General features: G+C 41.4%; 1 protein-coding gene across 1 annotated transcript; it reads left to right on the top strand.

The window, feature by feature from the left end:
* The first annotated feature begins 730 nt into the window (after window positions 1-730).
* On the top strand, window positions 731-7,281 carry LOC126471149 (uncharacterized). The gene is made up of 18 exons (XM_050099248.1): window positions 731-864; window positions 1,272-1,341; window positions 1,846-2,104; window positions 2,154-2,334; window positions 2,475-2,696; window positions 2,831-3,052; window positions 3,376-3,456; window positions 3,621-3,818; window positions 3,983-4,204; window positions 4,369-4,566; window positions 4,739-4,936; window positions 5,095-5,292; window positions 5,465-5,662; window positions 5,815-6,012; window positions 6,177-6,398; window positions 6,571-6,768; window positions 6,934-7,155; window positions 7,203-7,281. The coding sequence occupies exons 1-18, from the start codon at window positions 731-733 to the stop codon at window positions 7,279-7,281; spliced, it is 3,300 nt and encodes a 1,099-aa protein (XP_049955205.1).
* The last annotated feature ends 6,564 nt before the right edge of the window (window positions 7,282-13,845 follow it).

Consider the following 13,845-nt stretch of genomic DNA (forward strand, 5'->3'; position numbering starts at 1 on the left):
ATATGCATACAATTCATATTGTTTACAGAAAAAAATCATAATCCTACAAAGCTACCCTTTGGCAAAGTGCAAACTAATCACTGCTTAGTGTGTCACAGAGTGCATCCATAGTTACTGTTAAAACCTTGGGCAACACTTCTGGGAGAGAGGAAGTCTTCCTCACATGCCATAACAAGGTCAATAAAGGGTAAGAACTTGCCGCAGGCATTGAATTTGCTAGTGAACTCCTCCTGAAGGCTCATATTAGTTGATCCATATACTACACACCCAACAGTGTGTATCCTAGAAACATGGCGTCAGCAACACTGAGAAAGTACAATGAATGAATCAATAAATAAATGGGGAAATGAGCAATTCATTTATAAAACCAGCTCCAATATATCGAATTTCTGTCATTTCATTTTTTTCAGCATAGCCCAAGATAACAGAAATCATGGGATTACATCCTACACAAACAAAAGACATAAATTATGTTGATGAGTCAACCTTGCACTGTCACAAAATTAACATTTCCAGTTTTTCAGAAAATTAAATTTAGAAACCTTTGTACAACATCAGATGTTACTAAGACTACAGTGCGTGTCTCACCTACTTCAAGCTTTCCAAAGATTCTACCACATGGAGTGGTGAGCAGATGACGTATGTGTAATGGTATCTTCCAAACTTCATTGGGAGTCAACACAGTGCCTACGAAGAACATGCAAATAATGGTTAAGCTACTGTAGGTCTCATGCAATCATTTATATCACTTATGAATCACGTACATATAGGAAGTATGATGTACTCCTATCTAAAAGATACAATAATTTTCAGTGACAGTGCACATTTCCATTTTTCTCTCACCCCACTTATGACTGAGATTTGGTGACTAGTGTAATGTAAGTGTATATTGGATTATTTAGAACAAGTCAATGTATGATTTGCAGCAATTTGATTGTGTTTGAAATTCTCTGAATATTCTGTATAAATCTGTGTTTGGCGGTTCAGGAAACATTTCACATTGAAAACGGGTCTTTCTGGAAATGCTCACAATGATTTCTTCATCCAAAGACATGGAAAATCTCACAGGCTGACATGTCAAGACAGTACATGGCAATGTTTGATAGCCCAAAGAAGCAGTGTGTGTAAAAACACACACTCAGACTGCTTCCCCTGATTCTTCATTTGGTAGCCCCCCTACCTCAACAGGAGATTTTGGTAATATGCTCATTTGACAGTTCACCTGTTTGCTGCTTGTACCACACCAAGACACCTTTGTTTCATGGTCACAGTGATACACCATACACTTATCCAGGTGACTGGGTGACTAGAGATGGCAATTGGATGACCATGACAGCTGCAGTATTTCTGCTGTGGTTTCAGTTTGGCATGCTTTTTGTTATGGTGTGAATAGCTGTGGAACCAACAGGTAGCAATATTTTTCATATTCAATATTTCATTGTGTAAGATACTGAAAACAGATCATTGACTAATTTCCAATTTATCCACTATTGCCTTGATTGTGTGAACTCTATATAAATTGAGCGCCATGTTTCTTCTGTTCAAATGTACAAAAGATATCAACAAATCATTGCATGATGCTCCACTTTATTTATGGTCTATACCATTTTGTTTTCTCTCTTCAAGAAGTGTGCTATGATAGGGATTATTGTAGTGTGTGGTTTTCAGTGTGTACTGAGTCTGTGAACATGCACCTGCAAATAAACAGAAAAATAATTATGAAAACTTATTTTTTCAGGTGATGATAAAAATTTATTAACTGTCCTTCATTCTTATGAAATTATGTAGGAGAAGGAAATTTAGACAGGTAAATAATTTCAGTGAGATTTATTATTCACTCCAAAGGACCAGACCTGCAGAGTAGTACAGATGTATTTGTGCTGTCACAAGGAGATAGTAGCAGGCCTGTGTCCAGCTGGTGTTAGACCTCCTATGTCCCCTTCCCAGTTGTCCCCCTCACTGCCTCTCCTACTGGGGTCTTTCCCCAGCCCACTTAAAGCCCCATATACTGAGATGTCCCTGTGCAACAGCAGCATTACATCACATGAACATGGCTCAGAAAAGCATGCAGCTACAATTCAATTTACCCACAAGCAAAGCTCCAGTACAAGGTAGGGCACCGCAACTGAAATGAACACCTTGATAATTTTCAGCCTCTACCCAAATCTCAGTCAGCCCCCACAATGTGTTAGCTGACACTGCCTGCCCCAATGCACCAAAACCCTTGTATACTGCAGTGTCTGTGTGCAACAGCAGCTTTACATTACATGAAGGTGACTCAGAAAAGCATCCAACTACAATGAGGTCTATCCACCAACAAAGCTTCTGTACAAGGTAAGGCATCACATCCAAACAGAAATCCTTGGTTATTTCATGCAAGATGGAATACCCAGACACATCATAATTATTGGATGTGACACTTTAACTAAGGTCTGGAGCTGCCAAATGGCACAGATGTGTTTGTTCTGTTGCAGGAAGGAGCAAGCTTGGTTGCGGCAGGCTGGTGTTAGGCAGCCTCCACCTCTAATCCCGTTGGGCCTCTCACTGGGTAAGCGGTTGGGACGTATCCCCACTGCATCAGAAGTCACATGTACTACAGTGTCCCAACATAACAGTGTTAGGTCATCATATGAAGAAGGGTCAGAAAAGTCTGCAGCTATAATTGGGTCTCCCCACAAGAAAAGGTCCTGTACAAGGTAAGGCACCACAACTGAACAGAATTCCTTGCTAATTTTATGTGAGATGGAATACCAAAACACATCAAAATTACTGAATGGGACACTTAAGCTGAGGACTTTTGAGTGCCATAGATGTGATTCTGCTGTTGCAGGGAGGTGCAAGCAGAGCTGCGGCATGCTACTGTTAAGCAGCCTCCACCTCTAATCCCATTGGGCCTCTCACTGGGTAGGCAGTTGCGACCTGTCCCCACTGCATCAGAAGACACGTCTACTACAGTGTCCCTACATAACACGGCCAGTTCGTCATATGAAGAAGGGTCAGAAAAGTCTCCAGCTATAATTGGGTCTCCCCACCAGAAAAGCTCCTGTACAGGGTAAGACACTGCAACTAAACAGAAGCTCCTTGATAATATTGTGCAAGGTGAAATTCCAAAACACAAAGTGCCAATTTTATTCTTCCATAACTTGTACCGAGAGTGTATTAAAATTACTGCACATAAAACTTAAAAAACGAGCACAGCTGTAAAGAGGCATAGATGTGTTTGTAGTATTGGAGGGAGGAGATAGGAGGGCTGTGACAAGCTCATGTTAGGCAGCCTCTATCACCATCCAAGTTGACCCTCTCACTGCCTCTGCAGGTGGGGCCTCTCACCATCCCACTAAATGTCATGTATAAACTAGTTTTTCTATGAAACAGTACCAGTACATCACATGAGTTTGGCTCAGAGAAGGGTGCAGTTACAATTGGTTCTAGCCACCAGCCAAAATCATGTATGGGGTAAGGCACTACATCCAAACAGAAGCTCCTTCCTTTTTTTGTGCAAGATGCAATATCACAACACAAACTCATTTCTGGAAATTGTGGAGAGAGTGTATTAAAATCACTGGATGCGACACTTATTTTAGTGGCAGACTGGCATGGATGTGTTTGTGCTGTTGCAGGGAGGAGCAAGCAGGGCTGTGGCCAGTTGGTGTTAGCCAACCTGTACCCTCATCCCAGTTGGCCCCCTCACTGCCTCCACAGCTAGGGCAGTGCCCTATCCCACAGAAAGTCAAGTATATGGTAACACCTGTGTGCAACAGCGCAACAGAGGGTGCAGCTACAATTGGTTCTACCCACGAGCATGGATCCAGTACAGGGTAAGGCACCACAATCAAGCAGAAGCGCCTTCCTAATTTTGTGCAAGATGGAATATCACAACAGAAACTCATTTGTGGAAATTGTGCAGAGAGTGTACTAAAATAACTGGATGTGATACTTATTTAAGTGGCAGAGTGGCATGGATGTGTTTGTGCTGTTGCAGGGAGGAGCAAGCAGGGCTGTGGCCAGCTGGTGTTAGGCAACCTGTAACCTTATCCCAGTTGGACCCCTCACTGCCTCCACAGCGATGGCCTCCCCCCATCCTGCGGAAACCTATGTATACGGTATCACCTGTGTGCAACAGCAGCAGGACATCACATGATAGTGGCTCAACAGAGGGTGCAGTTACAATTGGTTCTACCCACGAGCATGGATCTAATACAGGGTAGGGCACCACAACCAAGCAGAGGCACCTTCCTAATTTTGTGCAAGATGCAATATCACAACACAAACTCATTTCTGGAAATTGTGTAGAGAGTGTATCAAAAATACTGGATGTGACACTTTCTTAAGTGGCAGAGTGGCATGGATGTGTTTGTGCTGTTGCAGGGAGGAGCAAGCAGGGCTGTGGCCAGCTGTTGTTAGGCAACCTGTACCCCCATCCCAGTTGGCCCCCTCACTGCCTCCACAGCTAGGGCGTCTCCCCGTCCCGCGGAAAGCCATGTATACAGTATCATCTGTGTGCAACAGCTCAACAGTAGGTGCAGCTACAATTGGTTCTACCCATGAGCATCGATCCAGTACAGGGTAAGGCACCACAACCAAGCAGAAGCGCCTTCCTAATTTTGTGCAAGATGCAATATCACAACAGAAACTCATTTGTGGAAATTGTGCAGAGAGTGTATTAAAATTACTGGATGTGACACTTATTTAAGTGGCAGAGCTGCAGAGCAGCATGGATGTGTTTGTGCTGTTGCAGGGAGGTGCAAGGAGGTCTGTGGCGAGCTGGTGTTAGGCAACCAGAACCCCCATCCCAGTTAGCCCCCTCACTACCTGAACATCTAGGGAGTCTCCCCGTCCCGCGGAAAGCCATGTATATGGTATCAGCTGTGTGCAATAGTTCAACAGAGGCTGCAGCTATAATTGGTTCTACCCACTACCATGGATCCAATACAGGGTAAGGCACAAGAACCAAAAAGAAGCTCCTTCCCGATTTTGTGCAGGATGCAATATCACAACACAAACTCATTTGTAGAAATTGTACAAGGAGTCTATTAAAATTACTGGATGTGACACTTATTGAAGAGTGGCATGGATGTGTTTGAGCTGTTGCAGGGACGAGCAAGCAGGGCTGTGGCCAGCTGGTGTTATGCAACCTGTAGCCCCATCCAAGTTGGCCCCCTCACGGCCTCCACAGCTAGGGCGGCGCCCCATCCCGCGGAATGTCATGTATACGGTATCATCTGTGTGCAACAGTGCAACAGAGGGTGCAGCTACAATCGGTTCTACCCACGAGCATGGATCCAATACAGGGTAAAGCACGACAACGAAGCAGAAGTGCCTTCTTAATTTTGTGCAAGATGAAATATCACAACTGAAACTCATTTGTGGAAATTGTGCAGAGTGTGTATTAAAATTACTGGATGTGACACTTATTTAAGTGGCAGAGCTGCAGAGCACCATGGATGTGTTTGTGCTGTTGCAGGGAGGAGCAAGCAGGGCTGTGGCCAGCTGGGATTAGGCAGCCTGTACCCCCATCCACGTTTGCCCCCTCACTACCTTCACAGCTAGGGCAGTGTCCCATCCCACAGAAAGTCATGTATATCGTATCATCTGTGTGCAATAGCGCAACAGAGGGTGCAGCTACAATTGGTTCTACCCACGAGCGTGGATCCAATACAGGGTAAGGTACCACAACCAAGCAGAAGCACCTTCCTAATTTTGTGCAAGATGGAATATCACAACAGAAACTCATTTGTGAATATTGTGCAGAGAGTGTTTTAAAATTACTTATTTAAGTGGCAGAGTGGCATGGATGTGTTTGTGCTGTTGCAGGGAGGAGCAAGCAGGGCTGTGGCCAGCTGGTGTTAGGCAACCTGTACCCTCACCCCAGTTGGCCTCCTCACTGCCTCCACAGCTAGGGCAGTGCCCTATCCCACGGAAAGTCGTGTATATGGTATCACCTGTGTGCAACAGCGCAACAGAGGGTGCAGCTACAATTGGTTCTACCCACGAGCATGGATCCAATACAGGGTAAGGTACCACAACCAAGCAGAAGCACCTAACTAATTTTGTGCAAGATGAAATATCACAACAGAAACTCATTTGTGGAGATTGTGCAGAGAGTGTTTTAAAATAACTGGATGCGACACTTATTTAAGTGGCAGAGTGGCATGGATGTGTTTGTGCTGTTGCAGGGAGGAGCAAGCAGGGCTGTGGCCAGCTGGTGTTAGGCAACCTGTACCCTCATTCCAGTTGGCCCCCTCACTGCCTCCACAGCGAGGGCCTCTCCCCAACCTGCAGAAAGCAATGTATATGGTATCACCTCTGTGCAACAGCAGCAGGACATCACATGACGGTGGCTCAACAGAGGGTGTAGCTACAATTGGTTCTACCCACGGGCATGGATCCAGTACAGGGTAAGGCACCACAACCAAACAGAAGCTGCTTCCTAATTTTGTGCAGGATGCAATATCACAACACAATCTCATTTCTTGAAAATGTGCAAAGAGTGTATTAAAATTACTGGATGTGACACTTATTTAACTGACAGAGCTGCAGAGCGGCTTGGATGTGTTTGTGCTGTTGCAGGGACGAAAAAGTAGGGCTGTGGCCAGCTGGTGTTGGGCAACCTGTACCCCCATCCCAGTTGGCCCCCTCACTGCCTCCACAGCTAGGGCAGTGCCCTATCCCACGGAAAGTCATGTATATGGTATCACCTGTGTGCAACAGCACAACAAAGGGTGCAGCTACAATTAGTTCTACCCATGAGCATGGATCTAGTACAGGGTACGGATCCACAACCAAACAGAAGCACCTTCCTAAATTTGTGCATGATGAAATATCACAACAGAAATTCATTTTTGAAAATTGTGCAGAGAGTGTATTAAAATTACTGGATGTGACACTTATTTAAGTGGCAGAGTGGCATGGATGTGTTTTGTGCTGTTGCAGGGAGGAGCAAGCAGGGCCTTGGCCAGCTGGTGTTAGGCAACCTATACCCCCATTCCAGGTGGCCCCCTCATTGCCTCCACAGCTAGGGCCTCTCCCCATCCCACGGAAAGCCAAGTATACGCTATCATCTGTGTGCAAGAGCAGCAGTACATCACATGATGGTGGCTCAATAGAGGGTGCAACTACAATTAGTTCTACCCACGAGTATGGATCCAGTACAGGGTAAGGCAGCAAAACCAAACAGAAGCTCCTCCCTAATTGTGTGCAAGATGCAATACCAAATTACGAGTTCATTCCTCTGGAAATCGTCCAGTGAGTGTATTAAAATTACTGGATGCAACACCTTAGATTTTATGTTAGGTCTGTTTATGGTATGGGACATGCACCAAATACTGGGTAAGTCTTTCCAATAATATTATTTGTGCAGAAATAAGAAGAAATATATAAATTACAATTAGAACAGAAGTGATTAGTTTCTGTGTAGTAATGCCATCTGTTATAGTTATTATCTTATTTGCATGTCCACCACAGTTAGAAAATATGAAAGTTGTCAGAGTGTCTTCATGAATCATAGTAGTGTACCAATATGGTAGCAAGTTATGTGTCTGGTTATCACAAAAATAACTCCTAGTGGCAGTAGTAGTTATCTACATTCTTGCTGAATAGTGTCTCCAATGAGTTGTGCTTCAGCTATTTAATATAAAAAATGCTCCTTTGTGGTAGGGTTATATAACTTTGTGCAGCAATGAAAATAAAAAAAGGACCTCTATTCCCTTTTTTGCTAAGTGCTACCTGTCACCACTGTGTAGCCAGGAGCATTGATTTGGTGTAGGATCATAATTTTTATTGTCAAAATTAAGCCTCCACTGTTTAACCATTAGAATGTGTTAATGCTCTTTAATTGTGGTATCTTGGGCAATAAATTGATAGCGAATAAATCCCCTTAACATCATAAATAAAGGAAACACAACAATATTGCTCACATGTAGGTTCTTTCCAATTTTGCTTACTTACCTTGGGTTGAGATGCCAGTCTTCCACTCACACACTTGTTCTTCATTTTAAGAGTTTTATGTATAAAATAATGACTCAGAGCAGAAAATGATTTTTGATAGAATTCTGATACGGTTACTGACTCTTGTTCTAAATTGTGGCACATGCTCACACATGGGTGGTTCTCTATTCACATTAAAGCACAAGCAGAAAGAATTTTGCTACCACACCATTCTTCTATGTATCTCCAGTAAATTGTTTTGGGATTAAAGGCAGGATTTTTCAGTCAGTTCATTCAGTTCATCAGTCATTCTGAAATAGTCAGATGAAGTGACGTAACAGATTTTATCCCCCTTCTTGGCTGTTTTATAAGTTGAAGTACAACCCAGCAACATTTCATCTCTAACAGACATCCAGCTACTTGAAGATACCACAAATCACTAATTACCTGATACATTACATAACATTGCATCATTTATATGTGTCGAATCAGAACAGCACCTGCCCCTGATTTTTATTAGAAGGAAACAGAACTTGATTTTACCATATAGCTCAATTAAAAAGTTGTTAAATACCTGAAACATCATTTACAAAATAAGAAAGGAAAGAAGGTGCACTAGCATTTAATGATGTATTGACAATGAAACAGATTATAAACTCTAGTAGGAAATGGATGGGGAAGGCCATTGGCTATTTTCCTTTGAGAGGAACCATAACAAAATTTCCCTGCAGTAATGTAAGGATACAATAGATAATCATAGTACAGTAAAGGCACCCTGAAGGAAAACCTATCTCATCAGTGGACTGCAGGAAATGGGTTCTTGTTACCTGTGGACCTGTCCATATATTGTGCAACTTATGTAACAGGATTATCTCAGCATTCGCTACCTTTGTCCCATAATATAGACACTATTAGAATAATCGGATTCAGCTTCTATCTTGAAACACTGGCTACATTTTAAGACTATCGTTTCAAATGTCTTTTGGTATGTGATAGGTAAATTCACTAGCAATAATAACCACAAAAGGGCTCTCTACGTAATATTCAGTGTGTTTCTGTAAGCTTATTAACCTCTGAGACAAAGGTGTCAACTTCATTATTTTGTGTGGAGCTGTGGAGTAAGAATTCTGTCAAACTGAAATATCCTATTTTGCATGCAGAGTACTGAATGATGCAGCACTTGGAATTTTATGTTACTTGCAATGGAAAACTGACTTTTGGAGACAGTAGATGATTTGAATAATTGTGTATTGTCATTGAAGAGATTGATTACACTGCAGTGGATTCAGTGTTTGTCTAAAACACCCCAAAAACTAGTCATGTTCTATCAATGTCAAAGCTATTGGTGGAGTACAGTTTACATGTACATTCAGTGGCACTGTATGTTTTGTCACTTGTAGTTTGTTCAAACTGAATTATGTAGAAGATGCAGAATATTGAAGGAAAAGTTTTGAAACACTCATAAGCCTGAATAGTCTGCAAGAGCTCATCACTAACATTATTATTACCCTTCATCAGGGTCTCACAAGTTTTAAAATTCAGAGTTCTGAAATGAACCTAGAAAAGTTTTAAATGTTGTAAAAATACTTAGCATAGTAACCATTACTGCACAATTAGATAAATTCCTTCCTACTAAATGGCATATTGAAAGTCATTCTTCCCACACATTAATTGGAAATGGAACAAGAAGGGAGTAAAATGATACTGGTATTGTATCTACTACAAACAGTCTGATGATTTGAAGAGTACATAGATAGTTTGAGATGTAGAGTTTACTAGGCTAGAGAACAAATTCTGCTGTAAAGACATTCTAGTATTTGCCTGCTGTGATGTAGGGAATCCACAGAATATCAAACTCTAGATGTCAAGACAGGGATCTAAATCTCACCCATTCAATGTACAGATCTACAGAGGTTATTAGCCAGTACAGTGACAGAAATGTTGAGGGAAGGTACCAGTTTCATTATTGTTTGGTTCAGGTGTGGGGGTGGCATCATAATGAGAGCACGTGTGAAAAATGAGAAAGATATTTTTCCTCTCTGGCTTTAACATCAGTTATATCTCCTCTTCCTTACACAACTGTTTTTACTGTAACACATGTTTCACCAAAAGCTTGATGCCATACAAATGAAATAGGTAGGAAATTTACATAATTGGCTACTATTTGTTATGATTTACAAATTATACGTCAACAAACTAATTTTTATGGTAATTAGTAGAAAAGATTACTCATATTGTCCCAAATAACACAAAAAACACAGAAAATTGAAATGTTGTAAAAAACTTCAAGAAATGAGGAACTGGCACACTCCACACCTGAGAAAGTTATATGCCCAAACACGTGAACCTGCATTCTGAAGAAAATAACCTGGTTAACTCTTCACACTTGCTTCTGACTGGCTTCTGTTCTGAACATAAGCTTGACTGGTATTCTTTTCTTGTAACATAAAGTTATACGGTTGTCAGCTAGTGACAATGGTGGTAAACCTGTTCTGTAGTATATTACCATGTTACGTAATGTTACTGTTGGACTTGTGTCTACTTGAAATGATAATGGCTGTTTACTGATATCATTTACATTTTATATGATGTATAACATTCTACTACAAAATTTTAGGTATTGATGAAAATTTTCAAATTTTGTATTTTGGCTTCTAAGTGATGTTTGATGAATATTAGAAAACATTGGGTTTGTTTGTAGTAGAAAGCTACTTAACTAAATGTGCTCCATTGTTTATGATCTTCCTTCACTGCTTTGTGTTCCCAATTTATTCATCATGCATAAAGGAACATAAATGTAGCACTCTAATTAATGAAATGATATACACTATATTCTGATTTCATTTTCACTTTATTGTCAAAGCTCATTAATCGATTTTGACAAGCTTTTCATGCAGACATATTGCAGAGTACATTGAACTGAAGATGCAGCATACACTAATCGACTTGGTAGGCTCTGCAAACTTACCATAAATAAAGAAAATCAATCCAGGCCTTCAGCAGTATTGAAACATGCTGCAATGCTGCAATACTGGTAGAGTGTATTACAATAAAGGAATGTTTGCATTCATGTTCAATAAAGCACTGTGTGCAAGAAGGCTACTTCTGTTCAGAGTGGTTTATTAATTGCTTAAAATGCTTGCTGCTTAGATATCAAGTCCTTGCTCAATTGTAATTTTAAGGAATTGTGTCATACCTCTTCCATTGGGCTCATACTACATGAGTCTGTTATGAATAAAAGAGCCCATATATGGGGGATAAGATTATTGACATCTAAAGGGATATTTATATACTAATTTCTCTCAGTCTGTTAGTGATGATAGTATGCTGCTAGTGACAATCACGTTTATACAAATGACAATGTTTCTGGGCCTGCTACTGGGGCTAGCACATGTAGTGAATAAAACACATAACGTCCAGTCCATAAGAAAAAGTAGGCTTTTTGACTGACACTATCTGACACCTCAAAAACTGTAAAATTCTGTTGCTGTTATTTACATATTAAGACTTCAAGCCATATGTACCTACTAAAGATGGTGGCAGTGCAGTGGATGATATCTATGCTAAAGGAGATTTTTGCGTTTGTAAGTTGTAACTCAGAATTTCTACTCTTGCATCAACTACACTGTTCAGTCACACTAAAGTGAATACCTGTCAAAAGCCCATATAACTACCTCTTCCCTTTTGGCTGTCTATGAAAGATGCCGATGAGATTTTGGAAGGGACTGTTAAGAATGTGGAACTATAATCAACTCCAGCACTGTGGCCAGCTGTACTATGGTTCTGGGTTGAGGATCCACAGTGCAAACAGCCTGATCAATGTGGTCCTACTGATTCTCGGTTGGGTTTAAATCAGCTGTGCTTTTCAAACCATGCACATACATTGATGAGTCTGGAATGAAAAACATAACTGATTCTGTGTATCAGGGATCTGACACTTTTTGGTAGGTTTGTGCTGGTATATGGCTTTAGACGTCTATTCATAGTTCATGTAATTCATGCTAATAATGGGCCACTGATCTCTGTATGCAGTGATGCCGCTGATTGCGACACAGGTGGGTCCCACAGGATTTACATCAGGTGAATTTGGTTGCTGAGACATCAGCATGAGTTCGCTATAACACTTCTGTATCAAGGTTTTGGCACTGAGAAATGGACAATTATACTGCTGAAAGATGGCATTGCCGTTGGGGAAGACATCAGGTTTGAAGGGATTCAGGTGATTTTCAGCTATCAGCGTGTCTTTGATTACTACCACAGGCTCCACAAAAGCTTAGAATAATGTCTCCCATACCATAATACTGCTCCTACCAGCCTGCATCTGTGGCCTGCTGCATGTTTCCAGCCACCTTCACGTTAATAGTGTCTGTGGAGATGACCAGCAACCTAATATAGCAAAAGTGTGATTCACCCAAACAGGCAATAATTTCTATTTATCAATCCCAATAGTCCCATGGCCATGGCGCTCATAACTGATGATGCCATTGGCACAACATGGAAACATGTAGGGATGGCTTGCTGTGGAGCTCCATATTTAACAGTGTATGATGAATAGTGTGCTCCAAAACACTTCTGCGCACACCAGTGTGCACACCAGTGATCTTTTGGCAGAGATGCCACAAATCACAATACATCCTATTTTATAGAGCAGATGAGCCTCCAAACCCCACAGTCTGTGGATGTAGATGCTCATGACATTAGCATGTGAACATTTGACCAGCGTCACTGTTTTCAAGATACTCGTTCACAGTCTCTGCTAAGTAATAATTTGTCCTTTGTCGAAGTCGCTTATGTCAATGGGTTTCCCCATTTTCAGCCTATATCTTCACTCGGGTGATCCCCCTTGCATGTCTTCTCTGCTTACATGCATTTGTTACCTCATCACGTGCCTGCAACGCCATCCAGTGTCATGGTGGGCAGTGGTCATAATGTTTTGGCTGCTCAGTGTACACTGCAAGCTATGTTGTACATTGCTTTGCCCTGCTGGTAGATGCCATCTTTCTGAGGGAAAAAAACTGCATGTAGTGGTGGAAATGGTCCCAAAGCATTCATGCATCTATTGTGCCATCCATAGTGACTAGATCACCCAGGGAATGCCACAAGACCATTCCCCAGACCATAACGCTCCCTCCTTCAGCTTAGACGCATCATATGTGTTGGTGTTGCAGGGTGTTTGATTTCAGATGTTTCATCCTGTTTACGTCAATGACCATCTGTCTCAGTCAGCACAAAATGTGATTCTCCTGGAATGGTCAATTGTTGCCACTTAGTGGACATCTAGTTGTGGTACTCATGTGAAAATTCTACCTTTCTTTGCTGATAAACAGCAGTCAGTATAGTTGCATAAACCAGGTGCCTTTTGCAGAGGTCCACATGCAGAAATGTTTGATGAACTGTCATTGAAGAGAGACTGTTGGTATCCCATTGGTTCATCTGGGTAGTTTGCTGCTCAACAATTGCACATCTGTTTACCTATACACATCTCTGCAACCATCATTCACCCATTTCATCAATGGCTCATGGTGTACCAGAGCTGCCTTAGCACAGATTTCTTATAGCACCATCTTGCCATTCTGGTGTACTTTAATGCCAGCAACATGCAAACAGTTTACAAACTTAGCCATTATGGAAATGCTTCCACTCTTGATCTGAAAACCAATGATCATGCCATTTTGGATGTGTGATAAATCATTATGTTCCCACATTACAACAATGAGTAGCTCTTGTAGATGCTTTAATTGCTGTCCCTGCAATGACTTTTGTCTTTGCCATGTATTTAAAATATCAACATCTGAGCTGTTATTTATCAATCCACATGTGTTGTCTCATGCAGCTTGTCACTAAACAGTTGTTTACCCTGGCTCATTATTCTTTTTAAATCCATAAAAGTCATTGCAGTCATGAACATCACAACAAATG

The sequence above is a fragment of the Schistocerca serialis genome, chromosome 3 (assembly GCF_023864345.2).
Source record: "Schistocerca serialis cubense isolate TAMUIC-IGC-003099 chromosome 3, iqSchSeri2.2, whole genome shotgun sequence".
Taxonomy (NCBI): Eukaryota; Metazoa; Arthropoda; class Insecta; order Orthoptera; family Acrididae; genus Schistocerca; species Schistocerca serialis.

What these genes read in the sequence shown, in the direction of transcription:
- LOC126471149 (XM_050099248.1), top strand. Translation starts at nt 731, where the DNA reads ATGCAATCATTTATATCACTTATGAATCACGTACATATAGGAAGTATG. An exon ending in CAACAAAGCTTCTGTACAAG is followed by an intron (nt 2,335 to 2,474) that starts GTAAGGCATCAC and finishes GTTCTGTTGCAG; the next exon opens with GAAGGAGCAAGCTTGGTTGC. An exon ending in CAGCCAAAATCATGTATGGG is followed by an intron (nt 3,457 to 3,620) that starts GTAAGGCACTAC and finishes GTGCTGTTGCAG; the next exon opens with GGAGGAGCAAGCAGGGCTGT.